The 12341-nt window shown below is 49.6% G+C and overlaps 1 protein-coding gene across 5 annotated transcripts in view; it reads right to left on the bottom strand.

The window, feature by feature from the left end:
• The window catches only part of SLC7A1 (solute carrier family 7 member 1), an 80729-nt gene that overhangs the window by 22181 nt on the left and 46207 nt on the right, over window positions 1-12341 (bottom strand). For all 5 annotated transcript variants that reach the window (XM_058688707.1, XM_058688704.1, XM_058688711.1 and 2 more), the window contains exons 3-4: window positions 3958-4341; window positions 305-463 (exon numbers count right to left, since the gene is read on the bottom strand). In XM_058688707.1, coding sequence (XP_058544690.1) covers window positions 305-463; window positions 3958-4327 — 529 coding nt within the window. In that variant the 5' untranslated portion in view covers window positions 4328-4341. The remainder of the gene's footprint in view (window positions 1-304; window positions 464-3957; window positions 4342-12341) is intronic.

The following is a 12341-nucleotide window of genomic DNA, read 5'->3' as shown; positions in this document are numbered from 1 at the left end:
GCACTCCTGGGTCACTTGTACAAAAAGCTTGTGGCCCTCACAAAATCTTACTCCACAAACCACTACACAAACACCCGAGACTCCCCTTTAATTAAATGACATGTGGCCTTGACAGCTATTAAAGTACCTTGTGTGTACCAGAAGCCATTAAGACAAAAAAGATGTCTGTATTCGTTATAGAAAGAAAAACAGAAAATGAGGGAAAAGGAGAAAGAGAAAGGGAAGAAAGAGACCTAATGGGAGCCTGTCTTACCCCTCAGGCCCCTCACTGCAACCTGACGTGTGTGTGACCGTGGAGCTTTACCTGTTAAGATAAGAATTATGATCACAGCAAATATGTCTGGGTTTTCGGCCAGCACTCCGGGGGCATTCAGAGCCATGTACATCCGTGAGAACTCTCTGATGGGATTGCCAATCAGCTCGTCGAACGTCGCACTCCAGGCCCTCGCCACGCTTGAAGTACCTGCCACGAAACACAGGTACCGGAGGAAACTGAAGAAGAACGATTAACAGTATTTGTCATCGAGCTCAGCTCCGCCTCTGCGCGGGGGTCACAGATGACGCGCTGGAACTTGGCGGTGGCAGCCGGACCCCGATCTGTGCTAGCTCGGAAATGAGACTCGATTAGTGTTTGCAGCGAAGTGAGAAGCTTTAAGGGCAGGCTTCACGGGCCTGGAAAGAAACACGACTTCCCATCACAACCCAATGTGAGCACGTATACTGTGTCCCAAATCTACGACTGACTAACAAACGTTTTACAAAACGGCGTTATGACCCTTATCGCCTGAGACACGCTCTGATGGTATGTATTCAACTCTACATACTTTATTTTGTTACTGAAAGAAATACTGGTGGCAAACCATAGCATCGATCTTGAGATCCACTCACGGGGTGCGGTCGGCAGCCGGGGACACCCGGCTCAGGAAGCTCCTTTTCCAAGACCCTGGGACAACAGAGCTGATGGTCCCCCATCCACAGGTGAACGCTGTTCTCCCAGCAGGAGGGGACCCACCCAGGCTGACCCTCACGCTCAGCGACAAAGTCACCGGCTCACCCCGGAGCGGGCGTCAACCCGCCTCTGCCACTTGTGTGCCCAGACTGGACTCGCACCGCCTGACTCGGGGGCCACGGGTCCCCAGGTGTCTGACCACAGACAACGCCAGCTCCACGCCCCCGCCATGAAGACCACAATCAGATGTGGCCCCACAAATGCCAACGACTGTTGACTGCGCTCTCCTCCTATCAACCTGAGTAAAGTCACTGCTTTTCCAGGAAATGTCACTAAAATTCCAGTACTCACATAGAGCATTTTCCTTTGTTTTCAAAGGGGGCCTTATTGGTGACTGTGGTCTGGATCATCCAGAGGATTTGGCTAAAGGGAACTACAGAGATGCGATGTTGTTATTTGCTATCTTGCCGAGTATTTTTCCATCGACTCAAAAATTTAACCATGTTTCTTCATCCTCAGCATCTAGTCTATTATGACTTCTGTCCATCAAGGCCACAGCCCCAGTGAAGAAAACTGGTCTCCCCACCACCTCCCCGACAGAGGCCAGCTCTCTGCTGATCAGACTCTGAAGCCTGCTGTGCAGGGTGAGGGGTTGCCCAGCCTTCCTTCCTGGCCTACCCCACTCCCTATCTCTGAAACATGGCTAAAAAAAAAAGAGAAAGAGAGAGAGAGAGAGAGAGACACACACACACACACACACACACACACACATTTGCTAGGAAAAACGGCCCTTCCCTAAAAGTTAAAGCTGAGAATCACCCACAAGTTCGCATGCATGAGTCAGTCCCCTACAAGCAAACAGCACTCTGGCAAATAATCTTTCATTTGTCAGTGTGGAAGCCGTGGACAATTCATGCCCGTGATTTTGCTTTAGGCCCAGGTAAATCCTCTGGGAGCATAACAGCCCATTTCAGACAGCTATGTTCCCACTCAGAGACTTGAGCTTGTACGAGCATTTGCAGTTGTAAGTTGTGCTCTTGTACTGAAGAAAAAAAAAAAAAACCCACATTATTAGGAATTTTATTTTTGAACTTAGAAGCGTGAGCTGTTGTGGCTGTCGTTAGGTACCACAGTCACTGAAAAGAAAGGGAAGGTGCTGCTCAGAGAGCCTGGGGGGAGCCCTCTGCCAGCTGGCCTGGGCAAGTGGCAGTGGGGGCCGAGGGGAGCACCCAGAGGGCAGCACACGGCCCCCTACAACATTCCCAGTGCGGGGGACGCAGGAGCGAGCTAGGACCCACTCACCACATCCTCCTGTGTTTTGATGATATTACAGAAAGCTTGCTGAAATATAGGTGGAATGTTTAGTGGCTATTTATATTTCTACTTTTAGGAACTGGCCATTCATATCCTTTGGTTATTCTTATATTCAGGTGTTTGTCTCTTTTAAGTTGGTATGTTCAACTCTGGTTGTACTCAAAATACAAACAACATAAAGAGAAACACCTTCTCACCTACCAAATTGAGAAGACTTTATATTTTTAGTGTCTTTGTTGGTTTCTTGTTTCTAATGTCAGTGCCCAGAGTCAGCAAGTACGTGAGGAAAGGGGCCCCTGGCCATCTGGAGGATCACAGATAACACGGGCCTTAAAAATATATAAGCCTAAGGGGCGCATGGGTGGCTCAGTTGGTTAAGCGCCAGCCTTTGGCTCAGGTCACGATCTTAGGGTTTGTGAGTTCGAGCCCTACATTGGGCTCTCTGAGCAGAGCCCACTTCTGATCCTCTGTCCCCCTCTCTCTCTGCCCCTGCCCCACTTACACTCTCTCTCTCTTAAAACTAAATAAATTAACTTAAAGGAAAAAAAGAACGGCTGACATGCTCAACACCAAAAAAACATACACAGGCCTGGGGCACCTGGGTGGCTCAGTCAGTTGAGTCAGCTCAGGTCATGATCTCATGGTTTCTGGGTTCAAGCCCTGTGTCGGGATCTGCCCTGGTAGCACAGAGCTTGCTTGGGATTCTCTCTCTCCGTCTCTCTCTGCCCCTCACCTCCTTGTGTTCTCTTTCTCAAAATAAACATTTTTTTAAAATATGCAGCCCACTGACCTAGACATTCTGCTTCTTAAGACCATTTTAAAAGAAAAAGAAATCATGTCTATGCCCAAAGACATTAAGTGATTAACTGTTTACAACAATAATAACACAACTGGAAACAATCTAAATACCCTACAAAGACATCTAAAAAATTATGCTATATAGAGAAAACTATATAAGGATATATACTCATTTGGAATAATACTGCAGAAAAATCCTTAACACTGTAAGAAATGCTCACTATACATTGCTTTATCAGTCAAGAGATATACTGGACAAAAAAAATACATTTCTGTTTACAAAAATACTAACGACAGCTAGATCCCTAAACTCTTATGAACAGAGATTGTCTTATTCCTCCCTTGGGTCCCTAATATCTAGCATAATGTCTGGCACAGGGGATGGACTCAATGAATATTCGTTGAAAGAATGAATGAATAAGAATTAATTTCTCTGGGCTGTTACACTGGGCAATGTCTACCTTCTGCATTGCGCTTTTCTATATTTCCCAAGTTTTCTCTATCAGTGGTATGTTTATGCTAGTAATTGTAATCAAAAGTACTAACAGGGACTACGCTCTTTTCAGTAACAACAGCTTCCCATTGATTCTACATCTCTTGTGTTAACAGGACTGACCTCCTGGTTGGTGTGGCTTATCGTCACTAACAGTCCGTGCGCCTGATAGTTAAAAACAGGGGCACAGACCAGAAAGAGCAGCGATACCCAAAGGCTGCCCCCTCCTTTCATAAAAGGGAAAGGGAACATGTACGACGACAACAGTCAAGGGAGGATGCTAGACTCTTCGAGAGGAGTTAGACTCAGTCCATTTGGAGAGCAAAGCAGAGTATGGCCCGCCGTTTGGAGGTGAAAACAGCAGAGGGGTAAGGGAGCGGGCTCCAGGCCTCCTGGGACGTACCAATGATGTAGGAGAGGATTAGGTTCCAACCAGTGATGAAGGCCCAGAGCTCCCCGACGGTGACGTAGCTGTAGAGGTAGGCCGAGCCTGTCTTGGGGACCCGAGCCCCAAACTCTCCATAGCAGAGGCCGGCCAGCACTGAGGCCAGCGCTGCGATCAGGAAGGAGAGGACGATGGCAGGGCCCGCGTCCTCACGGGCCACAGCTCCGGCCAGGACATACACGCCAGCACCCAGCGTGCTGCCCACCCCGAGCGCCACCAGGTCAAAAGTGTTCAGGCAGCGAGAGAGCCGGCTCTCTTCCCGGCCGCAGTCCACAACCTTCCGGCGCAGCATCTGACGGCCAATGCCGAGCAGAACTCTGCACCCCATTATGCCGATCAAATCTGCGGGAGAAAGAGAAGGGAAGCGCTCGTTATTGCCTTTCATTCCACCCGTTAACCTCATCTTATCACAACACAGACGGCCACCATGTCCTTCGCTCTCATTTACTGCTAAAATGTTGTAAATCTCAGAATTGCACAGCCGGCTGTCAGAACATCCACCGGCAACTTGGCCCAGTCTCAGGCTTACCCAGCATGGACAGAAATGCCCCGGAGGCCAGTCTACCCAGCTGCCTGGACTTTGAGGTCTCTGAGCTTCCACATTTACTTCAGTTCTCAATTGACAGCCTTCTATGGACAGAAATTACACAGTATGAGAAACACAAATTAATGGCATTGTTCTTTTCCTCACTAATCACACAATGCACCATGAAAAAGAAGATATTATTCCAAGTGGAATGCTACGGAAGGCAAACCGATCCAAACCCAGAGGCCTTGAATAGCAATGACGATGCCTTTTCAGACCTTTCTGAGATCCCGAGGGCAAGAACCAAGCTGCTTCCACTTTTAAGTTAACACAGAGTTAGGTACAGAGCAGAAAAAATTGTTGAATTATTACAAGTTAGGGTTTTTTTTGTAACTGTTACCACTCCAAGAAGCCCTTTTCTTCTGGGCCAAAATATCGGCCAAATGTGCTACATGATACGCTTCTGAGCACAGATCAAGAGAGGGCACGTGCTCACCAATGGCTTATGTCCCCCAACCTATTTCACCCGGAACAAGCCCAGTGTGGGGCCCCAGGATGAGTGCACATCGTGGACAGCATCCCAGGCCAGCATTCCAATCCCTCTCCTATAACACACAGGCCAATCCTGCCTGGGCAGCTCATCCCAAGGGGGCAAAGAGGGCCAGCGGGCACTTGGCCAGGATATTAGCGCCCACCCTCAAACACATGGAACGTAACCCCCCAGACTTAAGGGGATTGCCCACGTGACTTCCCTCCATAGAAGGCAGTCTGGAAAGGGCAGAAAAGAGTGGAGAAACCTAACCAACACTACCTCGGCCAGGGGGCCATGGTCAACAAGGATAAACATTTGATTAGGTGATGTGACGGGAAGGGCACTTGATCTCTCTGATCTTTCTCCCCAAACCCATCACCCCAGTCTAATCATGAGAATAATATCAGAACAATGACAGATACGTTCTATAAAACACCTGACCAGTGTTCCTCGTAACTGTCAGGTCCTTAAGAACAAGGGAAGGTCAAGAAACTGTCACAGCCAAGAGGAGCCCTAAGGGAGACATGACAACTAAATGTAATGTGCGATCCTGAAGTAGAAAAAGGGTAAGGGGAAAACTAAGGAAATCTAAATAAAGTACAAGTATCAATATCGGGTCATTAGTTATAACCGATCATCCACATGAAGGCAAGGTGCTAACAACAGAGGAAACAAACAGAGGTGTGGAGTATATGGGAACTCTTTTTTCTATACTCACAATTTTTCTATAAATCTAAAACTGTTCTAAACTGGAGAGTTTATTTTTAAAAAACACCATGTGCAGAGAGAAGCTATCACCATGACTTTTAGCTACCGAGGTACAAAAAAAATATCACTGCTTTTTCATCTTTATCATCAACTGGCGTTTATTGACCCAACCTTGCTACAATGAAGTCACCGGAAAACAAAATAACCTAAACAGAAAACGGCAGACCTAGCAAAGTCCACACCTAACCACCTAGAAGACCTGACCTGCTCACCCACACCCTGTGACCTCAGCCTCCGGACGCAGTTTGGTCTGGCACCCCCCCGGCCCCAGCCAGGACCCTCTGTGTCGTCACACAGGAACAGGGGTGGGCCTCTCCATACTTCATCTGACCGACCAAGAGTAAAAAAAAAAAAAATGTTGATCTCAGGACTCAGGAAGTTTTCAGGTAGGATGAGGAGTAACAGTCACGTGTTCTGATCCCCTTGTTCTAAAGATGAAGAAAAATGACTCAGAGAGCCAAGGGTCGAACAGGGTCATGGCGCTGGGAAGGCACAGTGGCCCAAGTGCTCATCTAGGGCTCCAGCATTCCAGGTGGGAAGGAAATGACATCACTGTGCAGTGAGGTGGGGAGGATGTGGGGAGGAAATGAGGAAACACGACATTATTTGTGGAGCCACAGTGGGGCAGGAAGGCCCCAGACACCAGGGTGTGACAGGAGCTGAAAAGGGCAGGGGCTGCGAACAAGGGAAGAGCAGGCACAGAGACCAGTGGCTCACCAGTCTGTTTCAGGCCACATGCTGCTTCCGAGGTGCCCCAGGACAGCAGCGAGCGATACCCGGGCAAGACAGGTTTCCCAGACAGTCAAGATGAGGCCCTCAGTGACCTCAGGTCCTGGAGAAGGTCCCAGCTCTGCTGAGAGAGCCCAGGGCGTGATTCCTCCCGACCCACCTTTTCTTTTCCTCCTTATAGGATTTAGCTGGATTTACTCAACTCGGATTGTAAATCACAACAAAGCTTTTAGGAAACGATTGCTCAGAAAATGAACTAAAGATGCACCATTTCAACACCACTGCTGGCAGAAAAAGCAGCACTTGGGGCTGTGCAGAATGCCTGTAAAATAACTTCTCGCCATCATTTTTGGCAGGGCGGGGAGTATGTGAAGTAGACAGGAATCTCAAACGGAAGCGGAGTGTGAAAGGTCCTGGACTGCTGTGCACTTGCGCGGTTTTCAAGCTGATCGGTAAACGCAACTGACATGTAGAGAGCGCCTCCCTGCTCCCCACCCCCAACTAGATGTAGTCTGGTTAGTAATAAGTAGATTCTCTCCCCCAAACAATAAAAGCCAGTGCGAGGCAAAGACGTACTTAAACAGCATCCTCTCTCCTCGGCCTCGCAAAGCAACCCGGGGGCCCAGAGGGCTATGACGAGCCTGCCTTCCCCTGAAGGACAGACACATCTGTCTCTGTAATTTACACTCCTTTCTCCGAAGCTTCTTGTCTGGGGCAGGAGGAAAGGCTGCTGGAGCCCAGACACAAGCCAGGAACACACTCTGCACCTCCTTAGGACGGAAGGCGAACGAGAGCCCAGTGATCACCTCAGACCGAAGTGACCCACCAAGACGTGCGGAGCTGCACCCGGGGCCCCGGGTGCCTGTGTGTCGCCAGCACCCGGTGGGGGGGGGGGGGCCGCGTCTGCCAGCCAAACACCCGCTCCAAGAACTCACTTCCTAATGCTGGGAGCTCAGCACCGTCTTCAAAACAAAGGGGGGCAGGTTACTGCACACAGAAATTTAGACACAGACATTGGTTTTCAAACATAACGTGGAAAGAGAACTCTGTTGAGAGTACAAAACGTGAGCAGACAGACGCAGTTCTTTTCTTTTAAATAGGCACGCAGTGGCTCTTTTCTCTGGGGACAGTCCTCAGCTGTTCCTCGCCCCCAGCAGTCCTGGGGAAAGTGGTCTGTGAACCACTGCGTGGGGAGCACAGCGTGGACCCTGACAGGACACCAACATCCCACTATTTTTACCTTGGTTACTTTGCTTTGCTTTTCTTCTTTTTCAGTCTTTATTACTGAAGGACAGTTGACACGCAATGTACTATGTCCATGTTTATTTTTAAGAAATATCCTTCCTATCTCCTTAGAAGTAGCATAAAATTACATTCTCCAAGTGGCATCATCTGTCAGGATTTTTGTACACATTATGCTACCACTTACGTTCGTGCTGAGACCCTAAAGCTCATCATCCAACCAACAGTGAGACTAAATAATACTTATCTGTACAAAACGAATCTAGCCATTCAACTCCCTGCAATGGGGGTTGTCATGGCCTTCCTGCTGTGGGGGCTTAGACAGAAACTTGCCACAGTGCTTGGAAAGCATTACCTGAAAATTAGGCTATCCTTTCTTGTGGGGAGGAATCTGCACAATGGTCAACACCTACACTTTTATTTGAGGTTTTGACAGAAATCTTGCAACAGCGAGAGTCTCAGATCTGTCTTACCCCCTGCTCACTTGTTACTAAAGAGCACTTACCTCAGGTGGTACATCCCCTAATAAAAGCAAAGAAAATGTGTCTCTTTCCCATGGAAATTCTCACTCCGAGTTGTATTCTAGTAATCACTGTGTAGCAATAGGAGTAAAATGATCCAGTGGGTCAGGATTGTGGACATAAACGCTGTTTTGAAGAGGTCCAATAAAGGTGGCCAGATAGGAATGTATGACTTTTTTCAGTCTCAAACTTAATTAAGGCTTGAGGCAGGGAGGGAAGGGATAAGATATAGGCCTTTATACTAAGTTCGTAAACGCCGTCCTTTGAAGAAAATCTTAGCACTGAAATCTTTACTAGGTCAATGCTTTCACTGCCCCTTTTCAGTGGTCTTCAGAATGGCCCGGGGCCCCAGATGATCTGCTTCCCACCCCCACCCCCACCCCCACCCCCGCCCCGCCCCTGCCAGGGGGAGCCATCCAGAGTGAAATCCATGTGAAATCTACCGCTCCCACACCACATACACACACTGGGGTCTGCCTCCATAGCAGGCTAGAGGCAGAAGGTCCTTGCCAGGTGCTGGCCTTGTGGGGCACCACTAACGGGTGGGCACACAGAGCCTATTAAGTGGCTTCAGCTTCCCTAAAGCGTGAGCAGCTGGCCCATCACGCGGCGGGGGGGGGGGGGTGGTGGTGGCTGCCCCAAGGCACCTGGCGGGCGACAGAGGGCCTGCAAGTCCAACATGGAAGGGAACGAACGGACTGCTCACAACCATGACCTGCAACCAGGCAGCAGAAGAGGTCCAAGAAAAGAGCGTTCTAGGACGCGGGCTGTGGTGGGAGAAGACGAGACTCCCAGGGAGGAAAACAACCTGCTTTGGAGGAAGTACTCTTGCTTTCAACGTCGGATCCTCATCCCCCAGATGTTAGGAGACCCAGAAACAAGAAGTTACATTAAAACAAAACAAAACAAAATCAGAGTGTAAACAGGACCAGCAGACCACTAAAGATGGAGATGTGAAGAAGCACGCATGGAGCCATGAAACGAGGTGCAAATGACAGAACCGAACCAGAAGTATGGGGCCGGGTGGTGGGTCACGAGCGATGCAGCAAGCAGGCGACGGTCAGGGTTTGCCGTAGGGGCTGACTCACAACCACGCGTCCTCCTGGGGGAAGTGGGAGTCCATCAGCCTGCGGTGAGAGATGACTTCAGAACCCGGACTCTTCTAAAGCCCCCAGGCAAACAAGGGACATGCTGGGGGATCTAACTGAATTCCACCAAAGATCACTGATCTCACACTGTTTTGATGCCCTGTGCTCGACCCAGTCAGGGTTTATGGAAATGCAGAAAGCTACAGTCCTACTCCAGGAAGCAGAGTGTGGGGGCGGGAAGAAATGAGCACACACGACGGCTCCGGGAGCTGGGCCCACAGGGTGACGGGACTCCAGAGGAGGTAGAAATGTACCTCAAAGGCCACTTCAGGTTTCCCCTGCTATCCGTTCCTATGGAATCTTTCGTGAGTGAAATGGGTTAAAGCAAAGAAACAATAACCATTAATCTTTATGGAAAAATTTTTGAGCATTCCCAGACCCAAAAGAATCACCTCTGTTAGGCTTTTCTGACACCCTAGCTAGGACACATCTTGTTAACGGATGCACAAAGTAGGTCAAGATAAAGCAGAGATGCTCACAGACACGGTTCAGAGCTCTGGTGAGGCTTGATGCAGGGGACAATTCCTGGGGAGAGCGTGGCTCTGGGCACTCTGGATCTGAGCAGCCTCTGTAACAGCTCGCTGCAAAACAAATGCTGAATGCTGTTCTGGCTTTTCGCCTTCTTTTGTATAAGCAAAACTCTTCCAATTACGGTTAACAAAAACCAGGTAGGTCCTCGTAACGGCTAAGCGTATGTATGCACAATGCAAACCTTCAAAGAGTGTGGGACACCTGTGCTTTCACGGGAAAAGAGGTGTGGTCTCATCAAGCAAGGACAGAGGCATAAAGTCCACAGGTCCGCCTACGAGTGTGCTTGCTTCCATCAGAAGCTCAGTCAGAAAGATGCTTTATGCTTTTCTATCACAACCCACAGCTAATGTGGCTTCTCACTGGCACGGGCGGGCACAAGATCCAAGGTGATCGCCGAATCTCACGGTGCCCAACAGTCCTCCAGACCTCGGTGACTTTAACACCTTGGCCATCTCAGAAAAAGCCCCAGCAGACCTGCCACCCATGGCCTACCTCCTTCTACTGATGCAGCAGGGCTAAATGCAGAAAGCTGCCAGAGGCCCCGTCAACAGCAATGTACACAGCCCGACACACGGCCATAAGCTCTAAGTCTGCAGAGCGGAGCTGCTGGACAGAGGGGTGGCAGGGAGGCAGGAAGGCAGAGGTTCTGCCTCAGTGCCGACTTCCAGGCAACAGGGGGACAGGCCCAGAAGGAGGAGGCCACGGGGACCCCACTCAGGTGCATGCCGATCCGGGCAGGACAGCTTCCAGGCACAGGGCGGGAGGCAGCCAGGGAACAGCACGCTACTCAAGGAGCTTCCAGTGCAGAAACGGCAAAGAACAAGGCAAACGAGGATGGAGAGACTGACCGTGAGCACAGCACCAGCCTCGCAGCCCGCCAGGAAGCACTAAGGAGCGAGGAACCTGGCTCCACGGGGGCCATAAGTGGTGTCACCACCCCACGAGCTCGCACCTCGCAGAGGACCAAGCAGATAACCCTTGGGGCTGAGAATGGACAACGCTGTTAATCAAAGAACTAAAACAAGATCTGTCAAGTACAAAACTGTTGCCGAAATGGTGTGCAGGCAGAGAAGTGTTTTCAATAGCTTTAATGTCCTGGGAAAACATCAAGCAAACAAGTGTATTATTATTACTACGTATATTGTCCCAGTGAGTATGTTGGGGGGGAGAGGTGTATGTGTAAAGTACCAAATTACTGAGATTACCTTTCAGATTATGGGTTGTTTTCTTCTTTTCTGTATTTGCCATACTATCTGTAATGAGATGTGCTACTTTTTAAAGCAGAAAATAACAATAGTAATAACGACTAACGTTTGGGGCACTGGCCAAACGAAAGGTCCCTTCCATAAATTCACGTATTTCACCTTCACACCACTTTATCTGGCCAGCAATACTCTGCATTCCAGAAAAAAGGGAAGCCAGCATTACCAGACTCAGGAATTCTCAACCCTGGCTGCAGAGGAGGATCACGTGGGGAGGTTTTTTAAATAAACCACGACGCCTGGCCTACCACAGATTAAGTCACTTCTGTCACATTCCCCCAGGTAACTGGCCCAAGGGCACGTAGTCAGCGAAAGATGGAGCCGGGGCTCGAACCCAAGTCTTTCTGCCCCAAAGCCCCGCACTGTCCTCTGAAGCGGGCTCTCCGGGTGTAGGGGAGGGGCGCGGAGGGCGTGGCGAGGTTGTAGACAAGTGGGGACAGATGGCCCAGCTGACTGGCGGACAGGAGAGCCCCCGATGCGTCCCACCTGAAGGGCCGCATCCTAACCCGCCTCCGTCCCCCAGCACCCAGGAGGCATCATGACGTGCAGAGCACCCACAGGGGACACGCGGGAAGCATCGGCTGACTTAAATGGTAAGAAACTGACAGGAAACTTCATCGTAGGTAATCACCACCATAACTATCAATAGCTTATGAGGGTCTCTCAATCAAAGGAGATTTTGTTGGCTGAAGAGTTCATGGTTTCACTTGCTAAAGAGCACCTTTCTGCTTCTCTAAACGAATATAAATGTAAAAAGCTGCCAGTTGGGTTAAAATCCACCCTAAGCAGCACAGTCTTGTTTACTAATTTGAAACAGTTCCCGTTTTCTTCACAGATACTTTCTGCTATGGGGTGTATTCTATCTCCCACCTTCCTTCTCGCCCCAGCTGAGGACAGCTTTCCCACTCCACTGGGGGACAGCTTGAGTACCCGTGACACCCTCTGCCTAGGGTTTTCTGAGGTCCAAATTCATATCTTTAAGTCAGGATTTGGGGTCTCTGTTTCCACATCTAAAGGTGAGGCAGTACTGCTGTCCTACCATCACAGGGTGCTAATGAGGGTCAAATGAGATGATGCATTAGG

This window comes from Neofelis nebulosa, chromosome 1 (genome assembly GCF_028018385.1).
Source record: "Neofelis nebulosa isolate mNeoNeb1 chromosome 1, mNeoNeb1.pri, whole genome shotgun sequence".
NCBI lineage: Eukaryota > Metazoa > Chordata > Mammalia > Carnivora > Felidae > Neofelis > Neofelis nebulosa.
Note: the sequence above shows the minus strand (reverse complement) of the source record. Positions and strands in the feature narration are given on the sequence as shown.